General features: G+C 41.8%; 2 protein-coding genes across 17 annotated transcripts in view; both read left to right on the forward strand.

Annotated features, from left to right (window-relative positions):
- Positions 1–4,075, forward strand: part of LOC129774687 (F-BAR domain only protein 2) — a 92,366-nt gene extending 88,291 nt beyond the window's left edge. For 5 of the 11 annotated variants that reach the window (XM_055778535.1, XM_055778537.1, XM_055778536.1 and 2 more), the window contains 4 exons: positions 1,012–1,192; positions 1,257–1,769; positions 1,833–2,062; positions 2,127–4,075. In XM_055778535.1, coding sequence (XP_055634510.1) covers positions 1,012–1,192; positions 1,257–1,769; positions 1,833–2,062; positions 2,127–2,248 — 1,046 coding nt within the window. In that variant the 3' untranslated portion in view covers positions 2,249–4,075. The remainder of the gene's footprint in view (positions 1–1,011; positions 1,193–1,256; positions 1,770–1,832; positions 2,063–2,126) is intronic. The other 6 variants (XM_055778540.1, XM_055778542.1, XM_055778539.1 and 3 more) reach the window with 5 other exon arrangements.
- Positions 4,076–15,972: 11,897 nt separating this feature from the next.
- Positions 15,973–23,062, forward strand: part of LOC129772796 (isocitrate dehydrogenase [NAD] subunit gamma, mitochondrial) — a 28,698-nt gene continuing 21,608 nt past the window's right edge. For 5 of the 6 annotated variants that reach the window (XM_055776259.1, XM_055776258.1, XM_055776260.1 and 2 more), the window contains exons 1-4: positions 15,973–16,179; positions 16,303–17,136; positions 17,203–17,389; positions 17,459–17,534. In XM_055776259.1, coding sequence (XP_055632234.1) covers positions 16,123–16,179; positions 16,303–17,136; positions 17,203–17,389; positions 17,459–17,534 — 1,154 coding nt within the window. In that variant the 5' untranslated portion in view covers positions 15,973–16,122. The remainder of the gene's footprint in view (positions 16,180–16,302; positions 17,137–17,202; positions 17,390–17,458; positions 17,535–23,062) is intronic. The other variant, XM_055776262.1, reaches the window with a different exon arrangement.

The following is a 23,062-nucleotide window of genomic DNA, read 5'->3' on the forward strand; positions in this document are numbered from 1 at the left end:
GGCTTCTAGAGCTTGGTACTTTAGAAACCATTCCACTAATCCAGTTTTCCTGAATTTTTTGAAAGCGGATGATTTTTCAAGGTAGACCTTTGAACACTCCTTGTCCCACCAAAGTGATGGAGGACGACGTCGGAAAGTGGTAGCCGGTACACGTTTATTTGAGCTTGAAGTGCGCTTTCGTAAATCAAACTCGATATAAAGTTATACTCTTCGAGTGGAGGAAGTTCATGCATTGAAACAATTGCTTCAGATATTATTTCCGCAAATGTTCTCCAGTCAATATTCTTCGTGAGGTCATACGAAATATTGACTGACTCACGAAAGCTTGATTCATTAGCGATCGATAAAATTATTGGTAGGTGATCACTACCGTGGGGATCTTGGATTACCTTCCACATGCAATCCAGGGATAACGAAGAAGAGCATAGAGATATGTCTAGCATGCTTGCCCGTGCAGGAGGGTTGGCTATTCTGGTTGCTTCCCCAGTATTCAAAACTGTCAATTTGAAGTTGTCGCACAGATCATAAATCAAAGTGGCACGGTTGTCATCGTAGAGTGATCCCCATGCTGTTCCATGGGAGTTGAAATCACCTAAGATTAACCGCGGCTCCGGCATTGCCTCGATAGTATCAAAGAACTGATGGCGGCCTACCGTAGTTCTGGGAGGGGTCTATGATTATGTCAATGTCGATACGGATAGAAACATTGTTTTTTTTACAATTTTCGCCAATTTATAATGTTCGATTAATAGAAATTCATGCCTACAACGGAGTCAGTTCGTTTTTGTTTTTGTTTTATAATGCTGGTCTCTTCACTTTAATGCAAACATAAATATTATCTATAAGATAAATCGACCTGTTCAAACCTTTGTAGCGGTATTAGGTGGGTCATCATCATCACCTCCTTTTGGTAATAAAGCGTCTGCAAAATTTGAGCCAAATAAAAAAAAAAATTAAATTTATGAAAAAATCGTCGTTTGCGATGGAGTCTTAAGTCTCTTTCTTCAATAGTCCGAGGAAGAGTGAGCCCTGCTTCGCAAATAGCTCGTGCCGACAGCGTCGGCAGTTTAGAGTTCCGCAGTCCAAGCGTGGGAATCGGATCGTCGCGGGGCCCATCGCCGCTTACGATCGGTATGTCGGATACGGTCCCGTTAGCGGTTGCCTTCCATGAAATAATTCACGCTTACTTCAGGTAAGGAGGTTGTTACGATTTTGTTATCTTTATTATGAAATCATGCGAGGATTAACTAAATAAGCAGGGGCTCCGACGAAACCCGATGTCAGGTGAAAATGTCTGGCGATATGATGCTTTCCTTCCCGGCTGGCATTGTGAACGTACTCGCAAACAATCCGAACCCCGCAAAGCTGGCCTTCCGCTTGAAGAATCTTCAGAATCTCGAGAACCTTCTCCCCAACAAACAGCTGATAACGATTGACAAGCTGCAGTCGACCGCGTTCAGTACCACCTTGGAGTTCAACATGCCAGTATTAACGTCTATTCTGAGGCGACAGTCCGAGCAGAATCCAACGGCTCCGTATTTCAACGTGGATGTCCTGAAGTACCAGATCAAAGCCAAACCGGGCGCGTCCTCATGTCCATTCCAGCTGGTGTCCTATTGGAAGTGCGAGCAGAGGCACACGGACATCAAGATCGATTACAAGTACAACAGCCATGCGATGGCCAACGCGTCCCCGCTGTTAAACGTCTCGCTGACCGTTCCCGTCGATGGAGGTGTGCGAAATGTTCAATCCAAACCACATTCGGCCTGGTAGGGTTCAGTTTTTCTCCATTATGTTTAAAAGAACTATAGCTTCTTTTGTCCCATCATTAGGCAAGGTGAATCGAACCGATTGGTGTGGAACTTCACCGATATATCGCAGCATTCGGACAATGGGGGTGTAGATACGTTGAGAGCACGGCTTGAAGTTGGTTCAGGTCCTTCCAATCCTGCCATCATTTCCACGCAATTCAACTGCGAAGGTACGACACTGTCTGGGATTGAATTCGAGCTTGTTGGCACAGGATACAGACTGTCATTAGTCAAGAGGCGATTCGTTTCGGGTTAGTTTGTTGAATGATATTTCCATATTCGATAATGCATAACGATTGTTTCCGAAACTTTAAGGTAAGTACATCTGCGAAGGCGATGGCATACGCGGCGTTAAAACTCCAACCCCACCAAACGCTGGCTTCCTCTCACCAAGTCCGTATAGTAACAAATCCGCTGGTTCGGGCGGCTCCGGATAGCGGAAGCTGTACTTCTTCGACTAGAAATGGTCATGGTCAACCATCGCTGGGTGAAAATGACACGTCGCTGCGCAATCTGGACAATGTAATGCATCCACCACTGCACTCCTTCACTATTTTACTATTAGGCGAGGTGGTATAACAAAGAGAACTCTTTGATACGTGTTCTCTGAATGCATAGGAAAGAATTGTTGCCTTTTTCAAAGAGTTATATAACAAACAATAAATAATACGTTTATATAGGCTACAATCTCTAGATAAAACATGTAGTGCAGCCTAGAGGATGAATTAAAAGGAATGCCATCGTTTCCATGTTTCTTGTGTAAATACTCAATCTTTAAACCACAAAATAATGTCCGGGTTGATAAACTTCTTTCGTTTTCTGAACCAAACTAAACAACATTTCCAAACTTATAACTTCTACCACTCGATATTTGTAGAGCGAAACAAAACTAGATTAACGTGTACATCATGTAGACTAGCAGGGAAATAACAATCGAAACATTACTGTTACAGTTGCTTTAGGATAGATAAATGAGTATATAGAGCTATGGCGCATGAAAAAGGATCTTTTGTGAACCTTCCAAAGTATGCGTGTGTATAGAAATCTTTTTCGAATCTGGAAACTCTTACAAGAACACGAAACTAGAAAGTATTATGCCGTTCTTTTTTTTCTTCAAATTATTGGTCTATCAGTAACAAACAGAGAGCAGTGAAGCAGTGAAGCTTGATCTTTCAGTTCAGTTTCGGCCCCGTTTTGATGTGAGAAGCGCCTTCGCCGTAGTGAACGCATGGTATAATAACTAAAGCTCTAATAGTAAGGCCAAGCCGAACTGATGGTGTGCTGGTCATTAACACGTGAATGTAATAATGCGACTAATAATAGAAATGGCATCGAGCGCTAGAAATATATGTCAAACATATAAACGCGCAGAACTAGCTATATACAAATATTTATAGAGAGAGAATATTTCCAACTATGATAACAATAGATACCCGATTACGAGAAATGTGGAGCGAAAGAAGTACTTTCGTAGGTGATAAGTTTTAGCTAAAAATGATCCAAACTAATGCAAATTAAAACAATTAGATGTAATTTTGAAAGTATCGAAAGTAAACAGGAGACATGATTATGATGAACAGCAACTGTTATCAGTGTGATGAATTAATTTCCGAGAAATTCACTTGTTGTCGATACGAGAGGGTAACATCTCAGATGATGGATTAATTTTTTCTAACGAAGGGTTAAAGACTCCTTTCCCGTACAACATCGAGTCTCACTCGTGGTGTACTTGCATAACATAGGGCGCTACAACGCTCAGCAGAGTAGTGAAATCACTTGATGCGTGACGTATGAAATAATACGGGAAGGGGTTAAACCCCACCGAGGAGGTATGTTCCGAATGAAGTACATCTCCTACATCAAGTTCCCAATGAAGGTGTTTCTGTGGCAAACCATTAGTGAAAAGGAGATCAAAGCAACTTCTCTTCCGTTTGAGACTTGTGGCGAACGAGGAGATTCAGAGCACTAATCTCCGGAAGTTGTCACCTTCATCCAAAATATCATCCGGACGAGGATGTGATGTTTTGACCGGACCTGGCCTCCACCCATCACGCGAAGAAGTCGCTGGAGGAGGTGAACCACTTGTTCCGGAGTCCGCTAACCCTCCGAATGTCCCCTAGTTGTGTCTTATCGAGAATTTATGGGCAAACCTGAAGCGAAGGGTCTACTCTATCAATTTCGTGATGAGAACTGAGGAGAAACTATGAATAAAGCTAAGAGAGAACTGAAAACATTCAAACAAGTATGTTTTCGAAATATTTTTGTGCATGGTCAAAAAATTATATTTCATGAGAAATTTGTCCCATTGAATTATCTTTTGTAGTTTTTTTTTATCGCCATCCGAAAATTGTCCAGGAGGAATCCTATTAGTATTTCCGAAACGGATCCGATAAAACGTTTTAAAAGAACGGTTAAACTTAACTCTACTTGCCCGAGTGTTTGTTTGCTTACACCACAAGAAAGCAACTAAAAACAGCGTCACTGACGACGCTTCTTCTAAGGCCATCATGAGTAGGCTGACCAAATAGTTCAGGTATAAAAACGGGACACGTAACCCATGAAAACTTTTATATCATAGTATTGGGTGGGCAACTTAATTCGTTCCGTTTTTTGCATGAAAAACAGCTCTTTTGAGCTTGAACTTGAGCTTGGGTAGACTGTACTCTCTGTAGTTGCTCTCCGTGATTGACCTGATCCAGCGAATTTGCGAAAAGAACACACTGAATGACTGAATGAGACCCGTCATTCGCAGGCGGGGTTGCGAAAGAAGTATTCATATTTTGAAGCCAAGAATCAGCCTCGGCCTGATTCTACGCGGCGTGAGAGGTGAGATGACAATTGTCACATCACCATCACGCAACTCTCCTCACTCTATTCCTACAGTCGTTTCGGATGCCGTGAGAGGTTCATTTGATGTATGTGAGAGGATGAACAGCAAGTGACAAGGCGTTCATTCTGCTGGTTGCCAAATCTGATCAGAGATGCCACATTCGCACATGTGTTCACGAATTTGTAGACATTTAACTTTTATCATAACCTTTTATTCCTGCTGCAGGCTATTTAAAATAGTGACAAAACATTATTGATTCCATATGATAAACGAAGCTGGTCAGTATGTCAGACATTAGCACATATTTACAAATATTTCAGATTTTAATCGCATATATTTGAGAAAAAACATCTGGCATCCCAGAATTTTATTTGTTTCGCTCAGAGAGGTCAGATATTTGTTTTGCTGCAGTCAGTACCGTATCTATAGATCTGATTTAACCTGGCCTGTTGTTAGTGTATCAGGACATTCTGCCGAATTTGCAGGTATTTGATTTAGATTTGGTGAAACAGTTGATTGCATCCTGTAAAGTTTAGCATTTTTGTTTGTTTTGGTCGTAGTTGCTGCTGCTCTCTGCACTCTCAGTGTTAAATTGTTGCTCTGGCTCCGGCTCGGGCATATACCACGGCTTCTGAAATGGATATGCAGTTCGGTGACGATGACTCGCGGATAGATAGATGAAACACAAGACCCATATGATAGATATATTTTAGAGAAAATAAATAGATTTCATGAAATGAAAATAATTTCGGTGTGCTTATTCGTCCAATTGAGGAATAACAGACTCACTACCGCTTTCACAAAAAAAAACAAACTACTTGCAATTTGTCTTTCGTACTGTGAAAATTGAAGATAAATTGAATTTATTGATACATATAATACCATTACTATCGATTCTATACGACCCAAAAAAACACTTATTATTCCTCTTCCTTTTTTCATTTGTTTTCATGCACTGTCGACACCTCAAGACATGTCGACGATTGTCACCTAGAAATCCCAGTTCATGTGACAATCGTCACGTATATTTGAGAGCGGGAATAAAGTGAGAGTTCATTCAAGTGAGATTTCTCACGGCATACGCCTGGTGGAATCGCGTGACATAAGTGACAATTGTCATCTCACCTCACACGCCACGCAGAATAAGGCCGCCTATTGATGGTACACTGTTCTGAAGTAAAGCGTATTACACTCAATGTGTTATGCATTCATTGAAACAATTGGTAGTCGGAAGGGACAAGGTCTGGGTGAACCAAAATTTCGCACCCACTATTTTCCAAATAGTTTTTAACATGAACAGTAACATGAGGCCGAGCGTTGTCATGATGGAATATTATCGATTCGTGTCTGGTCGCATAATCTGTCAACGGAACCGGACACTTTTTGATTTTAACACCAAAATCACCCCTTTTAAATCGTCCAAACCGTTTCCTACAAAATCGATCCGAGTCACATTATATGCACATTTCTTCCAATAGAAACAGAAAATCAAAACTTCCCGCAGGTGGTGCTTATTTGCTTATATGAATGCTTCAATTGCCAAATCGATTAACTCCATAAAGCAAGATTTTTTTTTTTTTATTAATTCGTTTATTTTTACAGGCTCAGTTACTTAAGTTTAAAGGAGCCGAATTCTTAAATATATTTTTAAAACTATATATATATATATATATATATAAACAATTTTCTTACATCTATGGTTAGTAAGGTGGAAAACCGATTACTCGCGGTGTACTCGAGTTTAGAAGGGTGACATATTTTTAGGAGAAGGATGGGATATAAGGAAATTGTAACAATGTTGATGAACACTCAATTCTTAAATCTATTCGTATATCTATAGTTTATTTACATTTCAACTTATTCTACTATTTATAGCAAGGGGACGAATTACCCGCAAAGGAAGGAAAGGAGGGTATAAGGATGTAGGGACAATCACACACGAAGATCTATAGCTTTAAGGAAAACATATATATGGGACATGTAATCAAGGTCTAACCGAGCCAACACATCTCTCACCGGCACATTGGGCTGTCTTCCTCGGGCCCGAAGGGAGTTTTCTAATTTGATCTGGCGACCAGATACACCTCGCATGACCAAACAACGTGCTCGATGTCGTGATAACCTTGGCCACAAACGCAGAGATTGCTGCTGGCAAGATGGAAACGGAAGAGTAGTGCATCTAACGAACAGTGATTGGACATGAGTCGGGAGAAGGTGCGAATAAAGTCCCGACTCAAATCCAGACTTTTGAACCACGGTTTGAGGCTAACCTTTGGGATAATCGAGTGAAACCACCGGCCCAATTCATCTTCATTCCACTTGCGTTGCCAGTTAGCGATGGTATTTTTGCGAACTAAAGAATAAAATTCATTGAAGGCGATTTGACGCTGATATATATCGCCTTCAATTGCACCTACCTTTGCTAATGAGTCAGCCCTCTCATTACCCGGAATTGAGCAATGTGAAGGGACCCAGACAAAGGTAATGACATAACAGCGTCTGGATAAAGCACTCAAAATTTCTCGTATTCTCTCAAGGAAGTACGGCGAGTGCTTTTCCGGCCTCACTGAACGGATAGCTTCGACAGAGCTAAGACTATCCGTTACAATGTAATAGTGTTCAACAGGTCGTGAGGCGACGCTGTCCAGCGCCCAATGAATTGCTGCCAATTCAGCAATATACACTGAGCAAGGATACTGAAGACTGTGTGAGGTGCTAAAAAAATTGTTGAACACTCCGAATCCTGTGGACTCATTCATAGAGGACCCATCAGTAAAGTACATATTATCACAATTGACACGCCCATACTTTGCATTGAAGATTGTAGGAACGAACCCCAATCTAAGATAATCTGGATTTTCATGGATTTTCTCCTTCATGAACAGATCGAAATGTACAGAGGAATTGATGTAGTCAGGAAAACAAACACGGTTGGGAATATACGAAGAAGGAACAACCTGCATAGAGGTGAATTCATGATATGAACTCATGAATCTAGAATGAAAATTTAGCTCGATCAATTGCTCAAAATTTCCGATCACCAATGGATTCATAACCTTACACCGGATGAGGAACCGAAGAGATAATAAATTGAAGCGATCTTTTAGTGGGAGTACGCCTGCCAAAACCTCGAGACTCATGGTATGCGTTGAGGGCATACATCCCAACGCAATACGGAGACAAAGATACTGAATTCGCTCGAGTTTAATGAGGTGTGTTTTGGCAGCTGATTGAAAACAGAAACTGCCATACTCCATCACTGAGAGAATAGTTGTTCGATACAACATAATAAGATCTTCGGGATGGGCTCCCCACCAGGTGCCGGTAATTGTACGGAGAAAGTTTATTCTTTGTTGACATTTTTTACTCAGATACCTAATATGGGCCCCCCAAGTACATTTGGAGTCGAACCAGACCCCAAGATACTTGAATGACATAGCATGAGTGATCGGTTTACCCAAAAGTTGAAGCTTTGGTTTTGCTGGTCTATGCTTCCTAGAAAAAACCACCATCTCTGTTTTCTCCGTGGAGAATTCGATCCCTAGCCCAATGGCCCAGGTTGAAAAATTGTTCAAAGTATCTTGTAAGGGTCCTCATCTGCAAGTTGTCTTAGGCTGCAATTTTGTGTAAGGCAATTGTCGATGTCGCTTACATAGAAGTTGTACAAAAGGGGGCTTAAACATGAGCCCTGGGGGAGGCCCATGTAAGAGACCCGACTTACTGCCGAATCTCCGTGAGAAAAGTTCAAATGTTTCTCACAAAGCAAGTTATATAAAATATTATTCAATAGAGGCGGCAGACCCCGAGAGTGTAATTTGTCTGACAAAACCTCTATTGAAACAGAATCAAAGGCCCCCTTTATGTCCAAGAATACTGAAGCCATTTGTTTTTTTTTCGGCGTAAGCCATTTGAATTTCTGAAGAAAGCAACGCAAGACAATCATTCGTCCCCTTGCCCCTGCGGAACCCATATTGTGTATCTGAGAGTAGGCCATTCGTTTCAACCCATCGATCAAGGCGAAACAAGATCATTTTCTCCAACAATTTCCGTATACAAGACAGCATTGCTATTGGGCGGTACGAATTGAAGTCGGACGCGGGTTTTCCGGGTTTTTGAATAGCTATAACTCGTACTTGTCTCCAATCATCTGGAACAATATTATGCTCCAGAAACCGATTGAATAAGTTCAACAAGCGATGTTTCGCCACATCAGGGAGATTTTTCAGCAAGTTGAACTTAATTCTATCCGATCCCGGAGCAGAATTGTTACATGAAAGGAGAGCAAGAGAGAATTCTACCATCGAAAACTCGGAATCAAGATCGCACCTATCTTGTGGTATATCTCGAACAATTTTTTGCACAGGAGCGGAATCAGGACAAACCTTCCGTGCAAAATTCAAAATCCATCGATGTGAATATTCTTCGCTTTCATTCGTTGAAGAGCGATTTCTCATGTTTCGAGCCACTTTCCATAATTTTTTCATTGACGTTTCTCGTGACAAACCTCCCACGAAATTTCGCCAATAAGCACGTTTTTTTCCCTTTGATCAAATTTTTGAACTGATTCTCAAGGGCTAAATACATTTGAAAATTTTCAATGGTTCCACGTTTCCGAAAAGCTTTGAATGCGTTCGATTTATCCTGATAAAGCTTAGAACATTGGCTACCCCACCATGGATTGGGAGGCCTTCGACGAATAGTGGAGCCTGGGATGGGTTTCGTTTAAGCGCGAACCGCGCTGTCATAGATCAAACGAGAAATGAAGTTATACTCCTCCAATGGAGGCAAACCATCTCTGGAATTGATGGCTAGAGCAATCGCGTCCGAATATTTTTTCCAGTCAATGTGTCTTGTGAGGTCATATGCCATGTTTATAGATTCAGAAGAATTCGACCCAATGGTGATGGAAATTTTGATTGGCAAGTGATCACTACCGTTGGGGTCCTGGATTACATTCCACTTGCAATCTAACGATAGTGAATTCGAGCAAAGCGAGAGGTCAAGAGCACTTGGTTTAGCAGGAGGTTTAGGCACACGTGTTGTTTCCCCAGTGTTCAAAACGGTCATATTGAAGTTGTTACAAAGGTCATATATCAACAATGAACGATTGTCGTCGTACTGTTCCCCCCAGGCAGTTCCGTGAGAGTTGAAGTCTCCCAAGATCAATCGTGGCTCAGGAAGGAGTGAGCACATGTCATCAAGTTGTTTGCGGCTAACCGCAGCTCTCGGAGGCCAATACAAGCTGACAATACAGAGGTCCTTGCCTCTGATGTTTGCATGACAAGCAACAGCTTCGATCCCTCCAATAGGTGGAAGGTCAATTCGAAAAAATGAGTGGCACTTATTGATCCCCAATAGTACCCCTCCGTATCTGTCATCACGGTCCAAGCGTATAATATTAAAATCGTGGAAAGAGATATCATCTCGCGAAGAAAGCCAAGTTTCGGACAGAGCAAAAACATCACAATTGAAGTTATGAATTAAAAATTTGAATGTATCCAATTTAGGGATAAGACTACGACAATTCCACTGAAAAACAGTGATATCTCCGACCTCTCTATCTAAATTAGACATCAAGAGAGATAATCATTGCAAGGAGGGGCCATGTTTGCATCAATTGCTGTAAAATTGTCTTTAATACTGGAAGCATTGAGATGACAAGGGTTCTGATGGAGTCGGAAACATTAAAACACTTGAAGATTTTATCCAAAAGGTCAGACAACTTTATAAATCCCGATTGGGAAGTTGAGCTGGACGGAAAAACAGGGACAGTTGGGGTTTTTGATGTCCCCTCGAGTGCTGGGTCGTTCGAAGGTGAACTATTCCCACGGAAGCCAGGAGGAACCTGATTTTGCTTGTCCGCTGCACTCGATTTTTTAGGCAAGTTAACTGGGGGTATCACCGGGGGGACTTGTTCTTGAACTTTGGGAGTGGTCACATTTTTGCGCCGGGGATTCCCTTTGAAAATAAACGGTGTGCCCCCGCTAGCTGTGTCCGCTTCCATTTCATCAACTGGCAACGTGGAGAAGATATTGTGTGTTGAGATTGGTTGTTGTTGTTGTTGGGCCAGTGGAGAAGCGCCCTTTAAAATTTCCGCAAAAGTGCGCTTCGAGCGTTCCTTTAAAGAGCGCTTCTGTTTCTCCCAGCGACTCTTGTAAGTTTCACAAGCTGAGAGCGCGTGTGGGGATCCTCCGCAATATGGACACTTATGCTCAGTCGCACTGCAGGATTTCCCCTCATGTTGCTCTCCGCAAGTGGCACAGCGCTCCTTGTTGGCACAATAATCTGAAGTGTGACCAACTGACTTGCATTTGTTGCAAGTCATGGGCTTTGGCACGAAGAGTCGCACAGGTAGTCTCAATTTGTCCACCATAACGTAGTCAGGGAGGGCGGCACCAGCAAAGGTGACTCGAAACCAGTCTGACGGCGTAAATTTAGTTTGGTCCCCATCATGGGAGAGTTTCCCGAGTTGGCGACAGTCCAAGATCTTTACTTCCAATGAAGGAAGCTTCTTGAACTTGCCTTTTCCTTCTTTTTTTTATTTGTTCGCTCGTCAGACCCGTTTCAGTTATCACCCCCTCAATTTCTACGTTATGGGAGGGTATAAATGTTCTATATTCGAGAGTGAAGTGTTGGTCAGCAACAATCTCGTTTGCGTGTTTCCGTTCATTCACGACAACTCGCAATTTGTTCGGTCTAACCCTGCGAATTTCAGATACAGAAGTGTATATGGCCAGATCTTTCATGATCTGAATCACGTTAAGGCTTTTTCCTTTTGGTTTTGGCCGGAGGAAAACAACCCACGGGCCAGTTCCAGGTGCATCTTCTGGATAAACTCTGACACGTGGAGCGGAAACAACAGAGGGAGAAGACGAGGACGAGGATTGGGTTGGATCGGAAACATCAGAAGGGGGAAGCGAAATCGATGATGGGAGAGGGGGAGTGGAAGTAACAGTCGGTTCAGAAGGGAGGCTTGCTATTTTCTTAGAGGGGGCTTGGAAGGATGAGCAGATTCGTCCCCAGAAGAATTATCTTCTTTTTGAGGGACTCGTTTATGTTTTTTCCCAGATCTTAAATGGGATTCATTATCGGAGATCTCCATCTCTGGAGATCCTCCACTATCCTCCATTTTACAAAAATTTCTGTTTTATTTCTAATATATTATTGATTTTAACAATATTCTCGAAAAAAAAAAACAAAACAAAAATAAATTATGATAATAATATTAAACAATGAACAAATGAGTTGAATAATAGTATTAATATTAAATATGTGTACCTTAAAATAAAAGTTGTTCCGATACTGCGCTCTACTGCCCTAACCAGGGAGAGACAGGAGCTACGCGCTATGGATCAACACAATAGCGCAAGAATAGCTCACACGGTCACGTGATGTTAATTCCCGTTAACGACAGCCACACGATGGCGATCCCGTTATGCCGATGTTCAACAGCCGCCAAGGGCTGCAAGCTGCAAGAGCGCTGCTTCCTTTGTTCCACTTCACAAAAGGTCAATTCGAAAGCGGACAGCAATGACCTTCACTCGTACACTATACCAATCGCACAATAGTAAAAGTGGCAACGCACAATAACGACACTGAACTTTACTCGTCAAGAGTTGGATAGCGAATGATAAAGCAAGATGTTGGGAAAAATGATAAAATATTATATGTTTTATTATTATTTATTATTCAATGGCTAAAAAGATTTCGTTATTTAGTGGTGTTAATACTTATTATTGAAAAAAATTGTTTTGAATTGTTGTTATCTATATACAGTTAGGGGCTAATCAAGTGCTTTGATACTAAAATTTAATAATATTCAAAAAATGGAGTTAATCGATTTGGCAAGTTAAGCATCCATATATTGAACTAGTTGTACAAAACTCAAAAACTTGTAAACAATATTTGGTTAACAAACGTCGATACTTCACAATTCAGCAAAAATCATCTGTCACCGTCGACTATTTATAGCAGCCCAAATTTTATTGAATGGATGAAACTGTGAAAAAACAGAACAATCGAACATTCTTGGATGTAACTGCTTTGTTCTCTACAACGAAAGTATATATTCAAATGAAGAAGCAACTATATTGAAAAGAACTAAATCACATTGTATCAGTGATTTTATTTTCATGAATTTCTGTTCTCATTAATAAGGAAACAAAACATAACATGAAACAAACCTAAAATGGCATATGGGCGCATTCGGGTTGTTTACTTGAACATTTTTAAATTTAAAAAAAAAATCGAAGAACGTTCTGGTGGTCCACAGGGGGAGGGGTACAGTAAATGTTCATGCTTGTCCACGGATGGAAAGGGGAGTCCAAAATCGTACTTTTTATGTCCACGTGGTATGTGGACAACACACAAGTAGGCGAGCAATTCGATCTCAGCTTGAAATATAATTTTCAATCCTCTTTATTCCGCGCGGCGAATGGCATGAGATGACTCAAGTCACGGTGTTCCCGCAGGCGAATGGCGTGACTATGGATTGTCACTTAGGTGAGATTTGGAGTCGTGCTCTCATATGTTATCGACTCGGGTATCAAATAGGAGCAGAAAAGTAAGATGGACTCCACTGCCTATACAAACAGGAGACGCAAACGACAAAATGAACAAAATCGACTTTTTCGCCGTTTCGCATTCTACACAATGTAATGCAACATGTAAAGAAACATTTTTTGTTCGAAAATATTTGGCAATTTTGAAAAAACGTTTACGAGAAATCACTGTTTGTCCGCATAACAAACGTAGCTCCACATACTCAGCATTTACTAATACCGTTGGAGTAAGTCACTCCACCATCTTCATGCGATTGATCGCGAAGCATGTGAATCATGTTGTAAATCATGTTGCTAAAATTATCAACATTGCAGATTGACTTTACAAATTCAATTGATTGAAAAAACACGAACCAGCTGTTCTTATCATATCCCAGAGTATTCTTCAGGAAAAAAAAGTACTATCATAAACTCGCCACAAATCAAGAGCACATTTTACAGACATTTCGCTAAATTTCTTCAAAACCTTTTTGATTTTATCCGATAACAACTGAAAATACCGACAGATACGTTTTGACTATTATCGGAATTGTAAATACTAAATGTGGAAACAAAATGCCGCGTTGTGCGTTGCTTCTCATCAGCTATCATTGCTTGCGTTTTGTACTAAAACATTCGCCCGACTCAGTCTGTCGATTTACAGTCACAATCTAGCATTCGCGTCACCACTTTTCATGTAAACAAAAAACAAAATAAAATTCGTATGAAAATCGTGTTCTTGTTGTGTTCACGGATCAGTTGAATGTTTTAATTATGAATGAAAATTAGCTTTTACATATCAAACTAGTATTCTGTTTAAATGAAAAACATTTCTGTTTGCAGGTGGTGAAAAAGTCTCATACGAAAATTGTTTATGGAGACAACTCTATATTATGATGAAAAAATTAAGCAACAATGTTGGAATTGTTTAGCCATATGGTCGAATGCAAGTCAGAAACACGTGTTTCAAGTAATCAAATAACATGATGTGAAAATTTTAATACAAATTTTAGAATTTAAAAACCGTCTTTCGTGTCTTCTAATCTGATAGAGATTACACTTACGAGTTTGGGACCCAAATTATGGCCCTAATTTGAAGTCGCCACCAGACGTCGACACTATGGGCCCTATTCCAGAAAACGAGACGAACAATTCGTCTCGTCTCGGTTTCAGTCACTGTCGAGACGAGCAAAATATCCCATTCCAGTACACGAGTTTCATTGAAATGTTTTATTTGGTAGACTGGAGAGACTTCAGTCAGTTTTTCTCGGTATGACCAGTGATGTCAGATGAGAAGACATGTTTTTGTTTTGAGGAAAACAACAAACAATTTTAAAATTGATCAATCGATACTCTTCTCAGTGCCAAAATATTAAAAAAACATAACAAAAAGGAATAAGTTTCATATATCTTTTGGTTTCATTGATATATTTCCTCGAGCATACAGTTTCATCACTCAGACGTTTTGTTATTATGGATTTATTGGGGGCAATGTTTGTTCACCTAATAAACGATTTATCAAGAAATGTTTTAAATCTATATATATATGTATTTCTAATAAAGTAGTTGTTTTGAATTTTCGTGCCGTGTTAATATATTCAAAACAGTCACTCAGCAACCCTGGATATGAGTTCAATGTTAACATTTGGTTGTGTTTGGAAGAGGCCCATTTGAAATTCTGTAAAATCTAGCAATTACTGAACTGAATTTGATGGTTGTAGTTGAAAATATATATTGCTTATGCAATACTAGTTTAGCCGTGAAACATTTTTTTAAGATAAAGGCGGAGCAGAAGAATACCGGTGATTTCAATCAACAAGGTGAACAAACACATCAAACAAACCTGACGATTCGACTGATTTATTGGCGAGCGCGGCCAAACGGTCGTCGAACCAGACGAGCTACTCGTCTATTTTTAGTCGAGCTCGGTTTATGGAATATGAATACAAACGAGACGAGCGCTCGTCTGCTCGTCTCGTTTTCTGGAATAGGGCCCTATGTGACTGTCATCGCGCATTCGGCGCGAGCAGTTTAGAACAAATGTTAGCGTTTAGTACAACGATGCTAATGATGCAACGCATTATTGTGTTCGACTAAATGGAAACACACATTTGAAATAAAGTGTCAAAGCATAATCGTCGCAACGCGACGCTAGCGCGGCATTCTGGTCCCGCCTTAACGCTACAAACAGGGCAACCTGGTGATTACGCCTAGCTATGCGGACAAATGTTCATTGAAACGATTGATTGTCCGCATAAATAGACGCAAGCAAACATTAAATCGTATAACTTTGCACAGTTACATATAAACTCGTAACAAATCACAATCGCATAAAATATCAATCAAAATATCGATCATGTATATGTGACCTCGCATAAAATGCAAAAACACGATTTTCCATGTCATCGATGGATTGAGTAGTAACATTGTCGGATCAAATCACATATCAGTCCAAAAAGCATCGCATATCGTCATATACGGCTTTATATGCGTACAAAATATGGCATATACGTATATCGCCTCCACTTTTGCGTGTATATGCTAGTTATATGCATCTTATATCATACAAATGTGTCTTGGTTGTATGTATATCACCTCCAATTATAGCTATTCATACGACTTAATGTTTGCTGGGACGTCACTCGCTGCGCGGAATATAGGGGATTATTTCGAATGCGAATGTGATCACCCTGTTTCAAACTGTTCAGTGTAAACCGAACCTGAACCCTACATTCCTACCCCCGTCGAGTCAAATGTTTTCTGTTCTCTGTCAAAATTTTATGCCATCCGTTTTCTGCAATCTTTCAGCTGGTGAGGCACTGTTTTGGTTGAATCTTGTGCTCTCCACTACGCGCTTGGAAAACATATAGTGCGCCACTGATTTATTTTCACATTTTACCACAGCAAATAACTCTTCTGTTGTACCGAAACTAGTTTCACAATGGCACTTCGTTTGTTCCGCATTAGTCAGGATGTAGTCGCACCGATAATCAAGCGGGTGAGTGAAAAAAGCGAGATTTTTCACTGCCAAAGTTACATAATTATGTTCCCCTTTTCATTGTTTTCCTTATTGCGAAAAAATGTGAATGATCGTTTTTATTTTCATTGACTGTGGTCGCAGAATTGTACCGTTTCCGCGTTCGAGTTGCAGCACAAGAACCCGATTCAACGCAAAGTGGAACTTGTACCGGTTGCGCAGTATGGTGGACGTCACACGGTAACCATGCTCCCGGGCGGTGGCATCGGTCCCGAGCTGATGAACTACGTCAAAGAAGTGTTCCGTTTCTCAGGGGTCCCGGTGGATTTCGAAATTGTGGACATTGATCCATCCAGCGAGGGAAACGAGGATCTGGAGTATGCCATTACCTCGATCAAGCGAAACGGAGTTGCCATCAAGGGCAACATCGAAACCAAATCGGAATCCACCGGTATTATTTCGCGTAATGTGGCCCTTCGAAACGAGCTGGATCTGTTCGTGAATGTGTTGCACTGTAAATCGTTTAATGCCATCCCGGCACATCATAGCAATGTGGATGTGGTCATCATCCGTCAGAATACTGAGGGAGAGTATGCGATGCTGGAGCATGAGAGCGCCCGGGGTGTCGTCGAGAGTATGAAGGTGATTACGGTGGAGAATGCGACACGGGTGGCGAGATTTGCGTTCGAGTTCGCTCGTAATAACAACCGGAAGAAGGTTACCACCATTCACAAGGCCAACATCATGAAGCTGTCGGATGGTATGTTCCTGTCGAGTGCCCGGGAAGTGGCAAAAGAGTATCCGGATATTCAGCATAATGATATGATTATCGATAACTGTTGTATGCAGCTGGTGTCGAATCCGCACCAATTTGATGTGATGAACACGACGAATCTGTACGGTAGTATCACCTCAAATGTTTTGTGCGGATTGGTCGGTGGGGCTGGTTTATTCTCCGGTAGGAATTATGGTGATCATGTGAGTAGAAAAGGGGAATCATGTTGGGGTTGTTGAGAAGCTCAAGTTCTGATTGTCCATCTACAGTACGCCGTTTTTGAGCCTGGCACCCGTAACACTGGCACGGCCATCGCCGGCAAGAACGTAGCGAATCCAATCGCAATGCTGAACGCGGCCGTTGATATGCTGTATCATCTTGGCCACCGGTATCACGCCGATTGCATCTCGGACGCAATCCACAAGACAATCGATGCCGACGGTATTCACACTCAAGGTTTGGAGAAAAGTTTCTTATGGTAGTTTGATACATTCGAATGATTCTATCTTGTTGTTTCGGTTGTAGATTTGGGTGGCCAAAACAGTAGCACGGAAGTCGTGCAGAGTGTGCTGCAGCATCTGGCCGAAAAGAGAACTTATTGGTGAGTATTGCGATATGATTATGGTTTTCCTTTCATCTCTGACATCAGTAGAAAAGTTAACTTAGAACTGTAGAATAGAGACAAAATTTTAACATATCGATTGGCACCGAATTGTGGGAATGAATGTGTTTGTGTGAGTGATATTTGGAAATAACTCTGTGTACAAGAAATTATTTGCAGACTTTGGAATTATTCATTGCATCTAAAACACTATACTTACCCGCTGTGATCGCTGTGATCTGATAGATCGAACTCTGTTCATGTAAAGATCTGGTCGTTTTAGATCAATTTTTCATAAAGCACATATATGATGCGAACCATGCCGCATTTAGTTCTGGATGTTCAGTTCATAGTATGATATATAATATATATGATTTGAAAAAGGCAGCTGGTCAAATAGTTCCGGAATAAAAACGGGAGGAAATATGAGTCTTCCACAGCAAATGGGAATTTTTTGACTCAAGCGTAACTTTTGAAAAGGGCGTATCGATTTTAGTAGGAGAAATCTTTGATAATTTATATCTAAAAACTATGAGTCGTACCGAAATAGTGTCTTAGAAAGAGTTACAGCGTATTGATGTCTAAACATGAAAAAATATACTCAGAAAAAAAATTAGTACTCTTTTTTTATTTACAAAAAAAAATAATTTGCAATATCCATGTTGGCGCACCGAAATAAATATGGTTTCCGTTTTTATTATTTTCCTCTTTATTCCACACAGATTGGAAAAAATTATAAAATTCCTAACAATAAAACAATATAGTGTGAATATTTTCTGATTGAACTTAGTTTTTTTTGTAACTCACGTTTACTATCTTCACCCGATCAGAATCTGTTGACCTGACGAGCGTTTTCTCGGGTGCCAACTACGTTGATGTTCTGATGTGAAACTCCTAGGTTGATCTACATTTGTAAGCATTTTTAATTAGACATAATTTTCACTAGGTTAAGGCAAATTTTTACCTCTATGATTATTTTAATTTTAAGATTTTAAGATTCATTAGATTTAAGTAGAATTAGGATTTACACTTAGACGCCGCGCTGTATATATAGCTTAGATAGAATATTTTTAATTAGGTTATAATTCACTAGTTTTAAGTATATTTTTCACCGTTTTAGAAAACGTATTTCATTTATCGTAACGTGTATATATATTCTACTATAAGCTTAGGCACTATGAAAAGATTCTATACGTCCTTTCTAGTCAACTTTTATTCCAACTCTGTCCTTTGTTTTTCTCAGAAACTATTTTCCCTTTCTTCGATTTCTTCTTCTTTTTTTTATTGACCACTGCTGACCATTTGGACTAGGCATGTAATATATCGGTCGAGGTACGATTTCTCCTTAAGTTTCGCATGTATGGAAAGTGCTGCCAGTCAGATAGAGGCGCGTACTGATAACACTCCCCCCGGGTACGCCTACTCCCGGTTGGCTTACTGTTCCTCGCGCCGGACATCCAGGACTGCCAGCTACGATACCGGCCTTTCGTAAATCCCCTTCGCCGTCTGAATTGTGACGGACCGGATGCATCCATCGCATCCGACCTTCGTATGGGTGATTCTGCCTTTCGGCCAACAATTTCTGGGTAGCTGAGGATCGACGATGATTACTACGTCACCGATGGCTATAGGTTTGGTGTGTACGAACCATTTTGTTCGTCTGGTGATTTAGTCGGTTACCCAACGCCTCCAGAACTGGTTTGCGATGATCTGGGATGTTCGCCAATTCTGCAGCAATGCGGAACCACTGTCGTCTTGAATCGTGAGGGGTTTTGAGCCATCGGATGACCCGAGTATAAAATGATTCGGGGTAAGAGCTGGAGCCGAATCGCTGTCAATCGGAACGTGCGTCAAAGGTCGCGAATTTACGATGCTCTCGATTTCTATAAGTGCGTTTCGAAGCACCTCATCTGCTGGTTTGCGGGATGAATGAATGGCCATCATATTAACCTTCACCGTCCGGATTAATCTTTCCCAGCAACCACCCATATGTGGTGCTGCGGGAGGATTAAATATCCAGTCCGTTTCTGAACTGATGAACTCCTCCATAAACTGCTGTTCGTTGATCGCTGCCATCGCTTCCTTTAGCGTACGACTGGCGCCGACAAAGTTCGTACCACGATCGCTGTAGATCTTCCTAGGAGTACCTCTGCGTGCTACAAAGTTACGAAGACCCATTATGCATGAGTTCGTGCTGAGGGTGCAGACCAGTTCGATGTGAATAGCGCGTATTGTCAAACAAGTGATCAGCATTCCCCAGCGCTTCTCTTCTCGTCTACCTAGGACTACCTCAATCGGGCCAAAATAATCTATCTCGACATATGTGAAGGGACGAGTGAAGGCTGCCAGTCGGGCTGGCGGTAGGTCTGCCATGATTGGAGGGCGAGGCATGGCTGTCTCGTTCTTACAGCGTTGGCAGTTTTTACGGGCCTTAGCGAAGCCGACGCGGATGCGAGGAATATGAAATCGTTGTCTCAGCTCGTTTATGACGGTTTCGTGATTGCAGTGGTGGTATCTGTGGTGGTAGTGCTTCATTATCAGGGCGGTTATGTGATGATCACGGGGTAGTATGATAGGTTTTTTGGCAGCTTCAGTGGCAAACTGACACGCACCAATACTCGTTCTCATCCGAATTACTCCCTGCTCGTCCAGTTGAGGATTCAACTGATACAGTTGGCTGGTTTTCGGTAGTGACTTCGTGGTTACAGTTAAATATGTACAGTAAACATTCGCTAACTGGGCGAAAAGGGAAGACCAGTTATTGACCTTTCCGTTTTAACTGGTCCGGCATGTTAAACGTCAAATAAAATCGAGGGGAACTTCAATGCATTGTTTGATTCACGTTGCTCATGAAATTGGATAAACAAAAGGATTCCAATGGAAGTTTCGCATTCAGTGTGACAACAGATATGAAATGTAATTTGAGAAAACTATTTTTCTGTAATTTAATCAATGTTTTTGTCATGCGAAAATAATGTCAATTTTCATAACATTTCAAGTTTCATTCGAATGCCCCTCACAGCAAATCTTCCATTTGAATATGGCGTCGATTGTTTACGAAATTCTGCTTTTTAACTGGTCCAAGGACCAGTTAACGTTCGTCCAGTTAAAACGCAGACCAGTTAAAACAGGACCAGTTAGCGAACGATTACTGTACTTTTCAGATTAGCTATTTCGTTCGGAAAGCTCTCGAGCTGAGCGATGCGAAACAAGTACTCTTCAGTTTTGAATAGCGATGCGAAACAAGTACTCTTCAGAATAGGTTGTTGTTTTATCTTCAGTCGAAGATTGGATATGTATCGGAGAACGAGTGCAACACAATTCCGCAATAATTTCCATTTTGAAAACTTACTGACGCAGGATCAAATCACAATTGATACCGGCTGAGGTTGAGACCGTACGATGTAGAAGCAAGTGGGGGCGAAGTTCAGCAGTGTTTGGCGCTTGCAGAGGAGGTGTACATGGCCACTTTGACTCTGGAAGCCATAAAAAATCTGGACCAGTAAACCATCTGCTCTCCGGAGTGAGGTCAGGCGTTCCGTCCCACTTGGTTCCATCATCAGCCACATTGAGTCGAGTGGGAACCCATCGCCATTCTGCTGGTTCGGATATTTCGAGGAGCTCGCTCACTCGGAAAGCTACGAATTGGGAGTAGCGGCGATGATCCGAATATATCCAGTGAAGAACATCTCTGGAATCTGTCCAATACACCCGGCGAGTTATTCGGAGCGTTAGGGAGGTAAAAATTGTTTGCGCAAGCCTTGCACCGACAACCGCAGCTTGGAGTTCCAGTCGGGGGATGGAAATAAATTTCAACGGGGCCACTCTTGTTTTCGAGGCGACTATCGAGCATGTCGTGGATCCGTCGGAATCGAAGCGTAAAAAACACACCTCAGCAAATCCCTTTTCGCTAGCGTCAACGAAAGTATGCAGTTGGATGTCTGTACAGCTATTGATGGAATGTGTCCTACTGTAGCAACGTGGCACTCGTACAGTTTCCACTTGGGGGAGGATTTTCGTCCATCGTTGCCATTTCTTGTAGAGATCACCTGTGATATCTTCGTCCCATTGAATGTTTGCGCGCCAAACTTCCTGGAGAAGAATTTTCAAGAAGATGAGGAAGTGAGCCACAAGTCCTAACGGATCGAAGATCGTCATGAGAACGCGAAGCATTTCGCGCTTAGTTGGCGATCGGTGACCGTTGAGGAGAAGTTGATCGTAGCGCTTCCATCCAATTTTGAACATAAATTCATCCGTCTCTGTACGCCACCACATGCCGAGAACTTTTTCCATGGCTACTTCTGGTGAAATGTCTAGGTCCTTTTCCACAGTCGTCTTTTCTTTTAGAGCGGTGAGAACCCGTTTGGAGTTACTTATCCAATTGCGGATCTCAAAGCCGCCCTGCGAGTGGACGTGTCTCACTTCTTCGGCCAAACGAATTGCTTCGCTCTCTTCGTCTACACTGACCAGCATATCGTCCACGTAGTGGCGTTTCGTGATAGCTTCCACGGCTGATTGATGCGTCGCCTTGAACCGTTCTGCGTTGAGGTTTTTGATGTATTGCGCGCAGCTTGGAGAACAGCAGGCACCGAAACTCATGACCTGCAGTACATAGACAGACAGTTCACCGCTTCTGTCCAGCCAGAAGAACCTTTGACACTGTTGGTCCTCATGCCATATTGCTACCTGGTGGTACATTTCGCGGATGTCTCCAGTTAATCCAATTCGTCGTTCGCGAAATGAGAGCAAGATCTCAAACAGCGAACAGAGCTGATCGGGACCCTTCAAAAGCGCAGTGGCTGGGCGTCACTGTACGAATCAATAGGCAGTCCACGGAGGTGGGGATATATTCTTTCTAGATAAGCTACATCCAGCGTTTGGATTGGTAGCAAAAGTTCCTTCACCGTTCTAACGGATGTGAGAGGAAACCTTTTGTCTTGGTGGTGAACTCCGGCGATATCGAGACTAACGAGGCGAGAATTCTTTTCATCGCGCTGCGTTCCACCAGTCCATCGTAAACACAGAGGCTGTTCAACACCTTCAAGTTTGAGCTCATTCGCTAACTCTTGATCAATAAGGGTTAATTCCGATCCTTCATCGAAGAATGCAAACGCCTGAATTGTTCGATTCTTTCCGTGAAGCACAACTGGCAGATAGCGAAATAGAACGGAACTGGAATTTGTACGATGAACGTTGCAGTCGTGCGATTGCCTGCTAGTTCCTTCCTGACAGGACGGTAGAACCGTGTGCTGTGAAGAAACCCTCGTGGTTGGCGGCACAGCCTTTTGTTCATTGTGAAGCAATTCGTGATGCTTCAATGTGCATCCTGATCTCCCACATAGCTTTGCTTTGCATGTGCCGTTGTGGACACGAAGACATCTACTACAGAGCCCATGCTCTCTAACCGCGGCCCATCGTGAATCCCTGGAAAGTTCCAAGAATTGCTTGCATTTTTCGATCGCTCTACATCTCCCTCTGCATATCTTGCACGATTCGTTGATTACGTGCGTTCTCTCAGCATCCAGCTT

The sequence above is a fragment of the Toxorhynchites rutilus genome, chromosome 3, assembly GCF_029784135.1.
Source record: "Toxorhynchites rutilus septentrionalis strain SRP chromosome 3, ASM2978413v1, whole genome shotgun sequence".
NCBI lineage: Eukaryota > Metazoa > Arthropoda > Insecta > Diptera > Culicidae > Toxorhynchites > Toxorhynchites rutilus.